An 18958-nucleotide genomic window follows, 5' to 3' on the forward strand; every position below is an offset into this window, starting at 1 on the left:
GGTTGCCGACCCCTGTTCTAGATCAAGGGAAGTAATAGTGCCACTCTATTCTGCTCTGGTCAAGCCTCACCTGCAATACTGTATTCAGTATTTGGGGCATCACAATTCAAAAAGGATGTTGAGAAACTGGAGCATGTCCAAAGGAGGGTGACCAAAATGGTGAAGGGTCTGGAAACCATGCCGTATGAGGAAAGATTTGGGGAGCTGGGTATATTTATCCTGGGGAAGAGAAGGTTAAGGGGTGGTATTATAGCTCTGTTTAAATATTTGAAGGAGTGTCACATTGAGGATGGAGCAAGCTTGTTTTCTGCTGTTCCAGAGACTAGAACATGGAACAATGGTACAAGCTACAGGAAAGGAGATTCTACCTCAACATCGGGAGGAACATCTTGACAGTAAGAGCTGTTCAGCAGTGGAACACACTCCCTTGGAGAGTGATAGAGTCTCCTTCTTTGGAGGTCTTTAAACAGAGGCTGGATGGCCATCTTTAGGGGATGCTCAGATTGTGATTTCCTGCTTGGCAGGGGTTCGGACTAGATGGCCCTTGTGGTCTCTTCCAATTCTATAATTCTATGATTCTTACTTTTCTAATCATTTGTAGGTTCTCCAGTGTAATTCTGTGATCAATGTCTAGCAGATGTTGACCACAGACCTAGGCTGGAAGAGCTAGAGATTCCTAGAGAGGTGTTCTCTCAGGTAAAACAAAATAGTGGGGTTTTTTTTGTTGTTGCTCTTGTTCCACTTTCACAGGGGTCCTGCGTCCCTAACCATACAGCCTACAGCATTCATTGACGGTCTCTTGTCCAAGTATTGAGGGCTGAGAATACTTAGCTTCCAAGATCAGGTGGATCTGATGCCTTTAGAGTATTTAAGCAGGAGGAATCAATTATCCAGAAACCAGAACAAACACTGGGCCACCCCAAATAGTATATTCTTAGAACCAGGACAGGGTCCTCTCTCAGGTGACATTGCCACCTATCTAACCCAAAGACCTCTGTATGTGCCAAGTGTGTCAACCTAAATGTAAACCTCTAAGTTCAGGCAGAAAACAAATAAGATTCTGGTTTTCTAGACCCCAAAACTAGCAGGGGACCGTGCTAAATTATTCATCCATTAAAGCAGGTACACATATTCTAGCAGATGGTATTGACATTCCACTATATTGACAATGCTCAGCGCGAGCACAGCATCCTTTCCTGGATGGGGTGTGTGCATGATTTTGGGCATGTGTAAATCATGGTGGCCCACAGCATGTTTTAGACTGGAGATTTTTTATTTTTTATTTTCTAGTGGTATTTGAGCTGTGCTTTGAAAATTCACAGAAATAACAAACTGGAGCTGGGACTGTTGATTTTACTGGATCTGAGCAATAGTGGCCAGTGGCTCCCATTATTAGTGGAGCTGTAAATCCACTCAGGGCTTTTAGGTCACATCTTTAAAAATCTCTCCAAGGGGCTGAACATATTTTGGGGATGGGGTTTAATGTGCCAAAGAACTCATTCTTTTACATTTTACATTATGATCCAGTTATAATCCTTCTTTTACATTATAATCCAGTGTGGCTTCGCCATCCCACTGATATGGGAACCAACCAGTTGCTCTGGATATCTCTGGATACAGTGAACCTCTTGTGTTGGGGCTGCTTGCATGTTAGGCTCAAGATCAACTTTTGGCAAAAATGTTCTTGCTCTTGCAGCTGAACACTGGACAAGGAGCTTCAACTGGACTGACCATGTATTTGCAGAGAGAGGTTTCTTGCATTTTAGGATTGTGGCTACTGATACAGGTAGTCCCTTGCTTCTGACCTTGTGGACTGTGAATAACGTCAGCAGCAGACTTTGTCAGTGTGCAGCTTGAGAGTGCCAGTGTTGTGTGGTGTACTGGTTTTGAGTGTTGGACTATGACTCTGGAGACCAGGGTTTGAATCCTGGCTTGACCATGGAAACCCACTGGGTGACCCTGGGCATGTCGCACTCTCTCACCCTCAGAGGAAGGCAATGGCAAACCCTCTCTGAAGAAACTTGCTAAGAAAACCATACAATAGGTTCACCATCTTAGGTTCACCATAATTCGGAAACAACTTGAATGCACCCAATAGCCACAGCAAAGTGAACCTATCACAGGGCTTTCTGGGGCTGAGAGTGTGTGACTTCCAGTGACTACATTTATAAGACTTATGAGAGTGTGTGACTTCTGGTGACTAGATTTATAACCAACCCAGATTATATGGAAGCCTTCCATGTAATCTGGGTTGGTTATAAATCTAGTCACTGGAAGTGCCAAGGTCCAATGTGGTGGTTCCCAAACTTTGATCCTCCAGGTGTTTTGGACTTCATCTCCCCAAATCCCTGAACATCAGCCAAGCTGGCTTGGGTTTTTGGGAACTGAACCAAAGTTTGGAAACCACAAGTCGAGCAGGTTAGGAGATCAAACCTGTCCGCAGAAGCCCACAAGGTGGTATCCAAGAGTCACAAAGAGAAGCAGGCAGAGAAGGTGACTAATAGGGCTACCTTTAAGGTGAGTTTTATTTGTCTGCCAGATGGGAAGCTCTGGGCCAGTCCCTTTAAAAGCAAGGAAGGCAAAAGGGAGTTGCTTGGGAGGGAACTGGTTCCACCACTCCTCTGCCTCTGGAGTCTTTCATCATAACTCAGGGCCAGGCAGGCTTTTGCAATGCAGGAGCCCCACTCACTCCATCGGCTCTAGAGTGCACCTCCTTGTGCCAAAGGGCAGCCCAGGAGAGCCCAGATGTCTGGGACCTGTGGCCAAGGCCCAGAGCAAAGTGTCCACTGGCAGAGCTGAGGATCAGGGCCAGGGTCTGGGAGCAGGATTGCCTCCACTGGGAATATGGTGCTGAGATTTCCTGGCATGAAGGCAAAGCTTTCCTGGGAGTTCCTGCTCCTGCTCTGGGCTTCCCTACCTCATGGGTTCCCTGGTAAAGAAGGTAAGCAAGCCTTGTAAGGGGAAGATATGGGAATGGGTGCTAGCAGGGCCAGAGTGTCGAGTGGAGCAAGGAAAAACTCCCCAGAAAATGTCAGAGAGAGGACTTTTGCCATAAGAAACTATTTTTTAAAAAACCACATACAGAGACAAAGAAAACTGGCACACTTTTTAGGAGACAGATTTGGACTGGGGAAAAGAGTGCATCAGAAGTTGCTGTTTCTGTTGCGTGTCTGCAAGACTTATGGCAATGATAGGTGAGCCTATCATAGGGTTGTCTTGGATAGTTTCTTCAGGTGTGTTGCCCGTGCCATGCTGTGAGGCTAAGAGAGTGTGACTTACCCTATAAAGTTCAATACACTTCCATTTTGTTGCGTTCCAAGTTGTTTCTGACTTATGGTGACCCTAAGGTAAACCTGTCATGTTTTTGTTGTTGTTGTTGCAAGATGTGTTCAGAGGAGTTTTGACATTGAGGCTGAGAGAGAGTGACTTGCCCAAGGCCACCCAGTGGTTTATATGACTGAGCAGGGATTTGAACCCTGGCCTTCAGAGTCATAGTGTGTGAACTTTAAGGATGTTTGAGGAAAAAGCAAAGGAGACCCTCACACAACCTCTGAAGTGCACACCTAACACTGTGAAAGCACGAGTGGAGGAAACTCATGGTTCACACCAGCACACTTGTCAGTGAGCTGCAGTTGTTTGCAGAAGACATTAGCAGCGACCTGGATCAGTCACTCTGATCCAAAACTCACTGCAGAAATAATCCAGTCTAAGATTGCTTTAACTGCCCTGGCTCAGTGCTAGGGAATCCTGGGAATTGTAGTTTGTGGTGGCATCAGAGCTCTCTGGCAGAGACAGCTAAATGTTTCACAAAACTACAGTTCCTAGAATTCCCTAGCACTGAGCGAGGGGTGTCTCAAGCTGCATTACTTCTGCAGTGTGTTTTGGACCTCTGTCAGGTATCAGATCCCATCTGATCTTGGAAGCTAAATAGGGTCAGCCCTGGTTAGTACTTGGAAGGGAGGCCCCAATGAATACCAGGTGCTATGGGAGATATTTCAGAGGAAGGAACTGGCCAAACCACCTTTGAATATCCCTTGTCTAAGAAAACCCATTGAAATTCATGGGGCCATCATAAGTCAACAGGCACATGGGCACACAATAGGGACCTAAACATCTTAAAGGCACCAGGCACTGTCTGATCTTGGAAGCTAAGCAGGATCAGCCCTGGTTAGTACTTAGATGGGAGACCACCAATGAACACCAGGTGCTGGCAAATCCACCTTTGCTTATTCCTTTCCCAAGAAAACCATATGAAATTCATAAGGTCAGCATAAACCAACAAATTTATCATGCAGTTTTCTCTGCAAATTTCTTCAGAGGGGGTTTGACATTGCCATCCTCTGAGGCTGAGAAAGTGTGACTTGCCCAAGTTCACCCAGTGGGTTTCCATGGCTAAGCAGGGATTCGAATCCTGGTCTCTAGAGTCATAGCACAGCACTCAAATCACTGCTCACTTTGACACTTAAATTCCATTTTTAAAAACTGGAATTAATTGCTAAAAGCTAAATTGTAAATGAATTATGGACAGATGGCATGACTCAGAGGAACCTTTTAGAATGAAATGTTCTAGATTCCCAGAGCAAACCCATTTTTCTGTCAGCAGGCAGCAAAACAGGAGCTGAATCCACATTACAGAAATAATCTGGTTTGACATCCCTTTCACTGCCATGGCTTCATACTATGGGATTCTGGGAACTGTAGCTGGTTGTGGCACCAGAGCTCTCTGACAGAGAAGGCTAAATGTCTCACAAAATTACAGTTCCCAGAATTCCATAGCATTGAACCATGGCAGTGAAAGGGGTGTTGAACCGGATTATTTCTGCAGTGTGGTTGCAGCCAAGGTTAGGATGCAACTAGCAATTAATTCTAAATTTGGAGAAAAATAGTTTTAATAGATAAAAAGTATAAAATAGTATATATAAAATAAAATAAAAAGTTCCTCTGAACTAACCCCTGAAAGAACTATTACAATCTAGGATACAGCCAGAATCTTATGGACTTTTAAAGACATCTTTGCAGAAAATAAAATCTCTTTGGTGTAAGATACAGTACTCCTGCTTGGTAAATTGATGTATAAAAAGATCAGTGACCCTGTTTGCCCCTCATTCCCAATCACCATCCTCTGTGAGCAGTATTTAATTTATTTATAATTAATTTTATTTATTTATTTAAGCATAAAATGCTCCTTGGTGGTATGGTGTGACTGAAAAGCTCCAGGGATACTTGCTTTTCTGCCTAGCCTGCTGCCCTTGCCAAGACTCCCAGTAAGCAGGAATCTCATTGATCACCAATGACATTGGTGGTGAACCTATGGCACATATGCCCTCTTTGCGAGCATGTGCACTTGCTACTCCTCTTCTCCTGCCCTCCTATTACGTCAACTGTCTCTGGGGAGGACTGTCTCCCCAGAACTAGTTAAAGGCATGAGAGAGTGGGGGAAAGAAAGGAGCAGGGTTGCCTTTGCCATCCCTTGAAGCTGAGAGAGTGTGACTTGTATGTGTGTGGTGCCTTCAAGATCTTTCTGGCTTATGGGGGACCCTATTGCTATAGCTAGCCTGAGGCTGAGAGAGTGTGCCCAGGGTTTTTTTCTCCAGAAATTCCACCCCCTGGAAGCCCTACCCTCAGAAGTCCTGTCCACAGAAGGCAGATGTCCTGCCTCCGGAAGTCCTCCCCCGCGGCACTGGGTGACACCCGGTGCAGGAATGCCACTGAATTTGGGTATTGAGTCTATAAAAGGTTCGCTGTCACCGATGTATGATTTTGAAAATCTATTTCATTAATCTAACCTTGAAAAAAAGGTGGGTGAGGAGATAGTGGGCCCTTGGTATCCACTGTGGTTTGGGTCCAGGACCCCCTGTGGATACCAAAATCTGTGGATACTCAAGTCGCATTAAATACAATGGCAGAGTAAAATGGTGTTGTGTGCCTTCAAGTCCTATCCAATTTATGGCAACCCTAAGGAAAACCTATCCTGCGGTTTTCTTGGCACAATTTGTTCAGAGGAGGTTTGCCATTGCCTTCTCATGAAGCTGAGAGAGTGTAACTTGCCCAAGGTCACCACATGGGTTTTACAGCTGAGCCAGAAATTGAACCCTGGTTTCCAACACTCAAACTACTATGCTATGCTTGGTTTCAGTAAAATGTTATCCCCTTATTAAAATGACAAAACCAAGCTTTGCTTTTTATTGTTATGTTTTTAAAAGATTTTAAAGCTGTGGATGGTTGAATCCATCATAGAATCATAAAGCTGGAAGAGACCGCAAGGGCCATCCAGTCCAACCCCCTGCCATGCAGGAACTCCCAATCAAAGCATCCCTGACAGATGGCCATCCAACCTCTGCTTAAAGACCTCTAAGGAAGGAGACTCCATTGCACTCCGAGGGAGTGTGTTCCACTGTTGATCAGCCCTTACTATCAGGAAGTTCTTCCTAATGTTGAGGTGGAATCTCTTTTCCTGTAGCTTGCATCCATTGCTCCAGGTCCTAGTCTCTGGAGCAGTAGAAAACGAGCTAGCTCCCTCCTCAATATGACATCCCTTCAAATATTTAAACAGGGCTAACATATCACCTCTCAACCTTCTCTTCTTCTGGCTAAACATCCCCAGCTCCCTGAGTAGGGCATGGTTTCCAGACCCTTCACCATTTATTTGCCCTCCTTTGGACACGCTCCAGTTTCTCCACATCCTTTTTGAATTGTGGCACCCAGAATTGGACACAGTATTCCAGGTGGGGCCTGACCAGAGCAGAATAGAGTGGCACTATTAATTCCCTTGATCTAGACACTATACTTCTATTGATGCAGCCTAAAATCGCATTGGCCTTGTCGGCTGCCGCATCGCACTGTTGACTCATGTTCAACTTGTGGTCTACTTGGACTCCCAGATCCCTTTCACATGTAGTTTCATTCAGCCAGGTGTCCCCCATCCTATATCTGTGCATTTCATTTTTCCACCCTAAGTGCAGTACCTTACATTTCTCCATGTTGAAATTCATTTTGTTAGCTTTGGCCCAGCTTTCTAGTCTGTTCAGGTCAATGCAGAATCTGTAGATATGCAAAGTTGACTGATATAAATCATGATGAAATGCCATGATACACAGAAATTTAGCCATTCTGTACAAGAAATTGTGACTTTATCATGCAATTAATGCATTTACTGTATAGTGTAGCTGCAGAGTTTACAAATTTTAAGAGGCTTTCAAAGCTGAATTAAGGATGTTACCACACCAAGCTTTCACCTGCAACATTCACAAATTTTTCCAAAGGGCCCAGACAATGGCATCCTGTAGTCCTCTCCTTTGTTCCAGTAAATTTTCCAACATTTTACAAATGGGACATATCAAAGTGTGGTCAAGACAAAATATTATGGAGGGAAAAGACACAAGATAGGAGAGTTTGCAGACATTTTCTTTTGTCTAAAAGGAAGGGCAAGATTCCACCCCAAACTACTTTTGCACTTTGAATTTTGCAGCAATTGAAGTAAGGTCATGACAAAGTGAGAAAGCGGATGGAGAGAGAAACCGAGACATTTTAAAAGCAATGGAGAAAGTAGAATGACTGAAAATTAATTTGAGCAATAAAAGAAGATACCATTTACAAAATTTAAGAATCACATTAGATTAAAACAGTATAAAAACAGTATAAAATTACAGTATAAAAAAGTCCTTTTGCAAGTGCCACTGAGACAACCTTTGTTGTTGTTGTCATTGTTGTGTGCCTTCAAGTAATTTCCAACTTATGGCATCTCTAAGGTGAAACTATCACAGGGTTTTCTTGGCACATTTCTTCAGAGGGGGTTTGCCATTGCCATCGTCTGATGCTGAGAGAATGTGACTTGCCCAAAGTCACCCCTTGGTTTCATGGCCAAGCCGTGATTTGAACCCTGGTCTCCAAAGTTGTAGTCCAACAGTCAAACCACTATGCCACACTGGCTCTCATGACAACCTGTAGTTAAGTATAAAAATTGGATTCAAGGCTTAATCAATCTCATTACATTAGGCAGATCTTGGAAATAAAGTGTTAAAATTAACAGTTATTCATTAACAGCTCTCCTGCCCCTCAATGAGAGGACATTAGAGAAAATATGTGAACAGTTTAATGACAAAAAAGGCTTTTTTTTCCTGGCAATATTAGAATTTATTTATTTATTTATTTATTTATTTATTTATTTATTTGCTGCCTTTCTCCCAACTTGGACAGCTCATAAAAGTTTAAAAACAACAAGAATAAAAGAGTAAAATTTGAAAACACAATTAAAACACCATATTAATGTTACAAATAAAAATGCTAAAATACTGAATCTGTGTCCTCCAACTGTTTCAGTTTGGTCTATGACCGTAAATAAATTTCCTTCCTTCCTTCCTTCCTTCCTTCCTTCCTTCCTTCCTTCCTTCCAAAAGTACTGACTTTCCAAATTTGTATTGATTCCATGGGTCTGTTCTGGTCTCTACTGTCTGCAAACAATGTGAAATTTAATTGCTTGGAATATTTGTTTTCATGCTATCATGGGCACCCATAGCCAGAAACATTCCTGTGGCTTGTAATTAATAACAAGCCATGTTGTACCTCCATGTTGACATTTATGAGAACAGACTGAAAAAGGTGGTAATTGCTCAGAACTGTTTATTTCCCTACCACCATCACCATATGCATTATAAGCAGCTGAAAGTCAAGATATGGCCCTCTCATGAAGCTGACTTGCTCTCTGCCCCCCCCCCACACACACACACTGACCACAGTGCTGTTTGCAAAAGGAGTGGAAGAACTGTAGCGCACTGACTTTGCACAGTGCTAGTATTCTACTCTAACTGCCACAGCTGTATCATATGAAATGAAGGGGTTTATAGTTTGGCCAGTGTGGTTCAGTGGTTTGAATGTTGGACTGTGAATCTGGAGACAAGGGTTCGAATCCTCGCTCAGCCATGAAACTCACTTGGTGACCTTGAGCAAGTTGCACTGTCTCAGCCACAGGGGGAGGCAACGGCAAACCTCCTCTGAACAAATCTTGCCAAGAAACCCCATGATAGGTTTGTCTTAGGGTCATCATAAGTTGGACATGACTTGAAAGCACACAACAACAACAACAACAAGGCACTAGAGCTCTTTGGGTGAGAATTCTAAATGGACCTCCTTAAACTGCAAACCCCAGGTACCTACAGGCACCCTTGTTTCCCTTAGACACAAACGCCAAATTCACAGCATAGGACTGGCTGAGACTTGTACAGATACATAGCGCTCAGCGTATTCCACAAAAAGTATTGTCCACATAACTTACAGAGCAAGATGTCAATGTAAGAATATGACAATAGCAAATACAAACATGTGACAACCATCTGCTTTGTGACATGAAACAGATCCTGAAGACACACACACCTGGTGTCACACAGGGTTTGATTCCCTGCTTGTCCATGAAACCCTGGGCAAATCACATTCTCTCAACCTCAGGGGAGGGCAATGACAATCCTCCTCTGAAATCTTGCTGAGAAAACCTCGTGACAGTTTTGCCTTAGAGCCACCATAAGTCGGAAACAACTTGAAGGCACACAACAACAAACAGCAAAAATAGTGTCATGGGGAAGAGGTGTGCCCACTCGGGAAATCCCAGACTGGGATTCCAGGAGGGTTGGCTTGAGTTTTGGATCCCAAAGGTCCTGCTTTCCTGCTATCCTGATGATACTTTTTGACTTCTGCAAATTATGAGACTTCAGGTCCTCTCTTGTTGCCATCTGGACTTCTGTGAGCCATACCCTCCTCCTAAACCTGGAAAAAAAATTAGTCCCCAAATGGCAAATGCTACACCCAAAAGGCTTCAGTATGGTTTTGCCTCTAAATATAATTTTTCCCTTTGTTTGTTTGTTTTGCTATGGCCAGAAAATGTCATTTTTGGTTAAAGATACACTGTTGTTGTTGTGTGCCTCCAAGTCATTTCCAACTTATGGTAACCCTAAGGCAAACCTATCATGGGCTTTTCTTGGCCAGTTTCTTCAGAGGGCGATTGCCATTGCTTTCCCTGAGGCTGAGAGAGAGTGACTTGCCCAAAGTCACCCAGTGGGTTTACATGGTCAAGCCATAATTTGGAAACCTGGCTTCCAGGGTCCTAATCAAACACTCAAACCACTATGCCGCACTAGCTCTCTAAAAATGTACTAGAAAAAACATAATAAAACAAAAACATAATGATTGGTTTGCCTTAGGATCGCTGTAAGTTGGAAACAACTTGGAGGCACACAATAACAACAACAGTATATCTTTAACCAAAAGGATATGCAACCCCTTGCCTTTTAAATTAGGGCAGGAAGAGCATGCTGTTGCAAGCAGATGAGAAGAACTTGTATGCCGTAGGCATGATAACAATATGTAACATGGGGAGGTCTCAGTCGGTGATCCATACTTTGATAGCACTGGTGAAATGAAGAATACTTCCCTTTTATCATAGATTCTATGATGTGTTACAATATATGGGGAGGTAATGCTCCATCTTTAAAATATCACTTTAACATCACTTTAGGTCTTCACAATAACTGGAGATAAGGCTCTCTTCTGAGACTTGAAAGCAGCTGGGAAGCTGCAGAGAATTAATACTTCTGGGATTTTCTTTCATGCTTTCACAGCATGCTTCAGTTTTATAGCCCTCGTGTATTTGTAGAGACCACAGATGAAATAAGTCATTGGGCTAGGATGGGAATGAAAGAGAATAATTGCAGTGTCAGAGATAAACATATGTATGTGATGTTGACTTTCTGCCAGATGCCTGAACCTGGTCATGAACTGTGGTCCCACAACAGTATAAGACTGTTTTGGAAGTCATTGTCCTAGGAGCAGAGAGAGATTGTTGTTGTGTGTTCTAACTTGTAAGCAAATTTTTATCATAACTTTAACAGAGATACAGATCTATTTGGGAAAGAAAAATTGCCTTGCAATGTTGCATGGATTTTATTGAAATGCCTTTAAGCAAATGTAGTAATGTGGCAGTACAGAGCTGCATAGTAGGCAAGCCAAAGCGGTACAAATGATAACAGTGGTGGATTAAACATCTAGTGCCAAACCAATAAATGCTTGTAAATATGGCATTGTATTGTAGGATAAAAGTAAGAGTTGGAAAGGTCTTGGTTTAGTCCTTGCCTGGGCTGTGAAGTTGGTTGTTGCCCTTGGGCAAGCTACTCCTTTCTCAGTTTCTCCTCTACGATAAGCAGATAATATTTCTTCTCTACTTTGATATCAATATAGAGAGACCTGCTAGCATCACAGCTAGTATCCTGCTGGCTAACCTCATCTAGAGTCGACCTAGTCAATCAACTGAAGTAAATTACATTGATTAAATTGGTCTACTCTGGTCAGGAGGACTAACAATAGGATTTAGGTGCATGCATTTTAAGGATGGATAAATTATCAGTGGAAATATACCATGGAAGTGGCTCAGTTTCTTCCAAATTTGCCCATTGCAAAAGCTCAGAACAATTCTCTCCCTCCGACCAAGACCCCAAACTCTTTAAACGCCTTATTCCATGGATGTTTGGTAGCAGCAATGGTGGCACTCAAGTAAATAGGGAGGCTGGTGTTAGTTGTGGTTGTGTGCCTCCAAGTCATTTTTTTACTGATGGTAACCCTAAGGTGAACCTATCATGCTGTTTTCTTGGCAAGTTTTTCACAGGGGGTTTGCCATTGCCATCCTCTGAGGCTGAGACAGTGTGAATTGCCCAAGGTCACCATATTCCATGTTTGGCTGGATTCTACCTGGAATTTAGAAAGATTCTAGAGCAGATCATTAAACAGAGTCTGTGAACATCTAAAAGGCAATGCCATAATCACAAAAAGTCAACATGAGTTTCAGAGAAACAAGTCATGCCAGAAAAATCTGATCTCTTTTTTTGATAAAATTACCAGCTTGGTAGATGAAGGGAATGCTGTGGATATAGCACTGATTTCAGTAAGGGCTTTGACAAGATTCTTCATGACATTCTTGCAAACAAACTTGTAAAGTGTAGGCTAGACAACGCAACTGTTACATGGATTTGCATTTGGTTGACTGGCCGAACCGAAAGGGTGCTCAACAATGGCTCCTTTTCATCCTGGAGAGAAGTGACCAGTGGGGTCCCACAGGGCTCTGTCCTGTGCTATTCAACATCTTTATCAATGACTTGGATGACAGAATTAGGGGCATACTTATCAAATTTGCAGATGACACCAAATTAGGAGGAATAGCTAGCACTACAGAGGACAGGGTCAAAATTCAAAATGACCTGAATAAACTGGAAAGCGGGGCCAAAGCTAACAAAATTATATTCAACACAGAAAAATGTAAGGTACTGCACTTAGGGCAGAAAAATGAAATGCATAGATATAGGATGGGGGACACCTGGCTTAAGGAGACAACATGTGAAAGGGATCTAGGAGTCCAAGTAGACCACAAGTTGAACATGAGTCAACATTGTGATGCGGTAGCTAAGGCCAATGCAATTTTAGGCTGCATCAATAAAAGAATAGTGTCTAGGTCAAGGGAAGTAATAGTGCCACTGTATTCTGCGTTGGTCAGGCCCCACCTGGAATACTGTGTCCAGTTCTTTTTTCCCCTTTAATTTTTATTAATATTATAACCTGCATACAATAGTGTAAGAAAATATATATGGTAAATTCCATCAGTTATCCATTCTTTACTACCTTATCTAAATCTAAATCTAATTCATATCAAACCATTTAATTTTAATTAGGCCAAGAATACTGTGTCCAGTTCTGGGCACCACAATTCAAAAAGGATGTTGAGAAACTGGAGCGTATCCAAAGGAGGTGAAATGGTGAAGAGTCAGGAAACAATGCCCTCTGAAGAATGCCTTAGGAAGTTGGGGAAGTTTAGCCTGGAGAAGAGAAGGTTAAGAGGTGATATGATAGCCCTGTTTAAATATTTGAAGGGATGTCATATTGAGAAGGGAGCAAGCTTGTTTTCTGCTGCTCCAGAGAACAGGACCTGGAACAATGGATGCAAGTACGGGAAAGGCGATTCCACCTCAACATTAGGAAAAACTTCCTGACAGTAAGGGCTGTTCGACAGTGGAACATACTCAGAGTGTAGTAGAGTCTTCTTCCTTGGATGTCTTTAAACAGAGGCAGGAAGGATGGCCATCTGTCGGGGATGCTTTGATTTGGATTTCCTGCATGGCAGGAGGTTGGACTGGATGGCCCTTGTGGTCTCTTCCAACTCTGCAATTATATGATTTTATGATCTAGCCATGCCATCCAGGGTGCCCATTTGCACTCTTAGCTGACCCAAATCTTAAACTTCTATTTTTTTTTAACAGAATGAATGAAATCCTATTGGGAAGTTACAAGCATGTAAAACTAAGAGTTATATATTTGTTGCTGGTTCATATTCATGATTCCTATGTATCCTCAAATTTAGGGGATACATAGGGACCATGAAAGTAACCCAGTCTCCATTTAGCAGCCACTACAATCAACAAGGGTCTAATCCTCTATCGGGAAGCAGCTGACTGCTTCAACATCTTTATCAATGACCTGGATGACAGAATTGGGAGCATACTTATCAAATTTGCAGATGATACCAAATTAGGAGGAATAGCTAATACTCCAGAAGACAGGATCAAGATTCAAAATGATCTGAATAGACTTGAAAGCTGGGCCAAAGCTAACAAAATGAAATTCAACACGGAGAAATGTAAGGTACTGCACTTAGGGCAGAAAAATAAAATGCACAGATATAGGATGGGGGACACCTGGCTGAATGAAACTACGTGTGAAAGGGATCTGGGAGTCCAAGTAGACCACAAATTGAACATGAGTGAACTGTGCGATGTGGCAGCTAAAAAGGCCAATGCAATTTTAGGCTGCATCAGTAAAAGTATAGTGTCTAGATCAAGAGAAGTAATAGTGCCACTGTATTCTGCTTTGATCAGGCCCCATCTAGAATATTGTATCCAGTTCTGGGCACCACAATTTAAAATGGATGTTGAGAAACTGGAACGTGTCCAAAGGAGGGCGACTAAAATGGTGAAGGGTCTGGAAACCATGCCCTATGAAGAATGACTTAGGGAGCTGGAGATGTTTAGCCTGGAGAAAAGAAGATTAAGAGGTGATATGATAGCCCTGTTTAAATATTTGAAGGGATGTCATATTGAGGAGGGAGAAAGCTTGTTTTCTGCTGCTCCAGAGAACAGGACCCGGAACAATGGATGCAAGCTGCAGGAAAAGAGATTCCACCTCAACATTAGGAGGAATTTCCTGACAGTAAGGGCTGTTCAACAGTGGAACACACTTCCTTGGAGTGTAGTGGAGTCTCCTTCCTTGGAGGTCTTTAAGCAGAAGCTGGATGGCCATCTGTCGGGGATGCTTTGATTTGGATTTCCTGCATGGCAGGGGGTTGGACTGGATGGTCCTTGTGGTCTCTTCCAACTCTGTGATTGTATGATTCTATGACTCATCTTGTCGTCACACACATCCCTTGTACAAACAAACTCTGCTGAGATGGAGGGATTGTAAGAAGGACTCTGTTTCTCCCTGTCGCAAATGTGATCACTTGTGCAAGGGGGTAACAGTGTTAATCGCCCACTTCCTGAGCAACAGTAGAACAGACCCTCATCGATTGCAGTGGGCATTGGGGAGGCTGGCTGGATTCTCTATGTAGCTATGAAATGATGGTGGTTTTGTAGCAACTTTTGTAGCAGGGCTTCCCAACCTCTTCGACTAGTGGAGGCCTAAGGGCTCCATGGAGCACAGGTTGGGAACCACTGGCTTAGAGGATTCCAGATGAAGTCTCCAGACTTTGTGGGAACTAACACGAAGGGGGAAAATCCCACTTGCTATTGTTATTAAACTTTGAGAGACAATCGGGTGGTTTATTGGAAAGTCTGGGCAAGTGCCAGCCTTTGCTCCCCACCAATGGAAGTCATGGTGGAAAAGGTGGAAAGGCACTAAAAAGATGGATATACATGAGCGGACAAGAGAGAGAGACAGACAGAGGGCTAGTAAAGTGGAAGGAGCAAAAGTGAGCACAGGAAGCATTTGAGAGTGGCAGGCAACTTAATAAAGGACACATCTGCACTGGAGAAATAATCCAAGTTGACACCACTTTAACTGCCAAGGCTATGGAATTCTGGGAACTGTATTTTGTTGTGGCACCAGTGCTCTCTGACAAAGAAGGCTAAATGACTCACAAAACTGCACTTTCCAGAATTCCATAGCCCTGAGTAATGGTAGTTGAAGTAGTGTTAACCTGGATTATTTCAACAGTGTGGATGCAACCAAAGATACTTTATCCAAGGAAACATAATTAAAGAGATCCCTAAAATAATTGCTCCACTTCCCGGACTTTTCCTGGCCCCCACCTCAGAGAGATCTGGGGGCTGGTAAAAGCACAATGGGAGAAGGAGCCACAGGTCAGTGCATCCTTGTGACTTTTCTTCCTGGACCTTTTCTGGCCTTCAGTTGTCTCTTAGGAAACAGCTGGAGGCTGGAAAAGATGCAAGGAGAGAAGTCCTGCCCCAGAAGCGCTGTGCCTGGCAGGGACGTAGCTAGGATTTTAGGAAGGGGGGGGGGGGTCCAGACTAAGGGCCACCATTATAATGGGGCTTGGGTGCAGCGGCGCAGCAGCACACACCATTCATTTTTCTAATGGAAGGGGGGGGGGTCCAGACCCCAAGAACCCCCCCCCTTGGCTACGCCCCTGTCCCTGGCCTGGTGCCGGAAAAATTCATAGTCGGGGCACACAGCCCCAAAAGCCCCCAAAAGGTTTGCCACTGCTGCCCTAGAGCCAGAGTACAGGACTACAGCTCTGGATATTAAGGTTTGATTCCCCACTCAAGCATAACAACCCAATGGGTGACCTTGAGCACGTCACACACTCTCAGCCTCAGAGGGTTGCAATGGCAAACCCCCTCTGAAAAAACCTGCGAAGAAAATCCTATGATAGATTCCCCTTAGGGTCACCATGAGTAAAAAATGACTTGGAGGCACAACAACAACAACAACTACAACAAAGTGCTTTCTCATACTTCTCTTTCCTCCTTTGAATTTCATACCAGTTTCCCATTTTAACATGAGTCTTGCTGTTATCTACCTCTGGCCTTGATTGTCTCTCTTGTGTATAGATTTTGTATAATTGTCTTTCTTGCCTTGTGCTTTCATGTCCCCCTTCTCCTTTAGCTTCACCCCATACACCCATTTCAATCTTTAATGTGACTTTTCCTTTGACGTTTTGGCCCAGCATTTTATTTTTATCCCATTCTTTGAATGAATTCTTTAACAAACTCTCAGTAACCATACTTTGGACTTTGCCTGTTCCCCTTCTTAATCCTCAGCCTTTGTGCAAACTTTGCTTTGCACAATCAGAGGATCCTGCCTTTTGCCAAATTCCAAATGGCTATAAGTGGCCAATATATACACAATTCTGTAAAACAATGTTTCTTTTCAGCATTTGCACCCAATATCTTGAGTAAGTTTCTCAATCAGGATTCCCTGGAACCCTAGGGATCTTCAACAGATCATGATGGGTCTATGGGAAGGAGAAATTTTCTTGAACTGCTGCTATAATAGTTTTTATGTAGAGGTGCCCTGAGACCTGAACATTATTTCAAGCATCCAGGGTAAAAAGACAGTGAGTCCTTCCTGAAAGAGAACTCTTTATATCTTTTTTCTTTTCTTTTGCTTTGATCATGTTGCTGCTCCACCCCATCTAGATTTGGTCTTTTATTTTCTTTCACCGGGCCCTGAAGTTTTTCATTTTAGTTTTTGGGTTCCTATTTTCTAATTCCTTGTTTCTAATCGTGGTTGCAAACTGTAGTTTGAAACTAGTTATGATGAGTGAAAGAGCAGGTGGCAGGTGCCAAACCAACCATAGCTCTGGAAGTGCAAACCCACACAAAGAGCAAAGAGGAAGAAGGAGAGCATCAGTCATAAGGCAGGCCAAAAGTGTAGTGGTTTAAGAGTTTGATCGGGGATCAATTGCCAGCTCAGCCATGAAACCCATTGGGTGACCTTGGCCAAGTCGCACTCTCTCAGCCTCAGAGGATGGCAATGGCAAACCCCCTCTGAAGAAACCTACCAAAAAACCCCCATTACAAGCTTGTCTTAGGGAAAAGTTGGAAAGGACTTGAAGGCGCACAACAACAAATAACCCCATAACCAGTTTTACATTTGCACCAAACCAAAACAAGATGAGCAGCTGGAGATTTGTTGGGGTATATGCTTAACAGAGTTCACGACACAGTGGAACAAATTGTGGATTCCTTGGGAGGAATAAAGTGTGATACAAAACTGTGTTAAAACACATACTATCTTTTTGATGCATTTCCCAAGATCTTTGTTGGCCTCTCATTCCTACTTTTGCTTCCTTTCCTGGGGCAATACTAATTGATTTGTTGTTCTGGTAATCTGTCCTCTATCATTTTTCATCCCTTTGCTAGATATGACTCCTTTGTGCTGGAGAGATGGCTGCTTAATTATCCCAGATAATTTCAGGCTTATTTTTTGCTGGTTTGCTTGTTACAGTAATAGACAATTAATGGTAGTTTTTTTGTGAGCAACAAGTGCAAATAAATTATTCACTAATCTCAACTGGTAGAATGTCTTTGCTTTAAACCCCTGTTTTAAAAAATCACATTGACATGGCTACTGTCCATGAATTGCTGGACAAGCATGAATGTTTAAGCATGAATTTCTTAAACATGCTGGGTGCAAAAAGGATAGAATGAATGAAAATTAAAATATAGAAAGAAAGAAAAAAAATGCCTCCATACCCACAGTGTCTGTCTAAATTAGTTTCTTTTCCCAACTGTTTTTTAAATATGTTGTTGTTGTTGTTGTTGTTGTTGTTGTTGTTGTTGTTGTGTGCCTTCAAGTCATTTCCAATTTATAGCAACCCTAAGGCAGACCTATCACAGGGTCTCCTGGGCAACATTTTTCAGAGAGGGTTTGCCACTGAGGCTGAGAATGTGTGACTTGCCCAAGATCACCCAATGGGTTTTATGGCTGAGCAGGAATTTGAACCCTCTTCTTGAGAGTCATAATCCAATGTTCAAACCACCACACCCCGCTGGCTCTAGTTGAAGTCAAATTATGCACACACAAACAAGTTGAAATCAGCCAATATCTTACATTTTTTCATTTAATTTTAGAATGCAGAATTCAAAACTATAGTAGTGATTATGTACATTTTAACTCCAGGTTTTAAACTTGTGGGTGCCACTTGATTACTTTGATTGTGATGTGTCAGGTGATGAAGTCTAATAATTTATAATATTGTTTCTCTCACACTACCATCCTAACTGAAAGATGTGCCAGCAGTGCAGGAATAGAAATAAGTAGAAGCCTCTTGTACTGGCTGGACTGGTCTTCTGAGAGCCAGTTTTGTGTAGTGGTTTGTGTATAGGACTCTAGTGTAGGGTTCAATACCTGGCTGCGCCATGATGAAACTCACTGGGCAAGTCACACTCTTTCAGCCTCATAGGAAGGCAATGGTAAACCTCCTCTGAACAAATCTTGCCAAGAAAACCTCATGAGAGGTTCACCTTTGGGTTGCCATAAGTTGAAAATGATTTGTGGGAGCACACAACTAAGTCCTGTGCTGGCTGAACTGGCCTTCTGCCTGCTGAGCTGCCCTTATGCCAGTACAACTTCCTTCTGCTTCCTGATCTCAGATATCAGCCAGCAGAAGGATGCAAGTGGAAGAAGAGCCAAAAGGGGTGAAATGAATGAATGAGAAGTCTGATCCAGACCTCCCACAATCCTGGCCATGATGCTGGCAGAACATTAGGCTAGGATTGGGGAAGTACTTACTGATTTCCAATACTACTTGGATGAGAGGGTTTTGGATTTAATAGCTGGTTTCATGTCAACTCAGCTGGACCTCAGCCATCTTGAGGAAGTAAGAGTGTGCCCTATGAAGGAAATAGCTATGGACATTTATTGCATAAAGAACAAGAGTTATGCAGCTTTAAAATGCTACAAATCTCCA

The 18958-nt window shown here is 42.9% G+C and overlaps 1 protein-coding gene across 1 annotated transcript in view; it reads left to right on the top strand.

Moving 5' to 3' along the window:
- Nucleotides 1–2814: 2814 nt before the first annotated feature.
- The window catches only part of EPHA1 (EPH receptor A1), a 121985-nt gene continuing 105841 nt past the window's right edge, over nucleotides 2815–18958 (top strand). Inside the window, exon 1 of the mRNA XM_089488887.1 lies at nucleotides 2815–2941. Within this exon, the coding sequence (XP_089345013.1) occupies nucleotides 2845–2941 (97 nt within the window). The 5' untranslated portion in view covers nucleotides 2815–2844. The remainder of the gene's footprint in view (nucleotides 2942–18958) is intronic.

The sequence above is a fragment of the Sceloporus occidentalis genome, unplaced genomic scaffold, assembly GCF_023333645.1.
Source record: "Sceloporus occidentalis isolate IW3139 unplaced genomic scaffold, rSceOcc1.0.p SCAF_1, whole genome shotgun sequence".
Classification (NCBI taxonomy): Eukaryota; Metazoa; Chordata; class Lepidosauria; order Squamata; family Phrynosomatidae; genus Sceloporus; species Sceloporus occidentalis.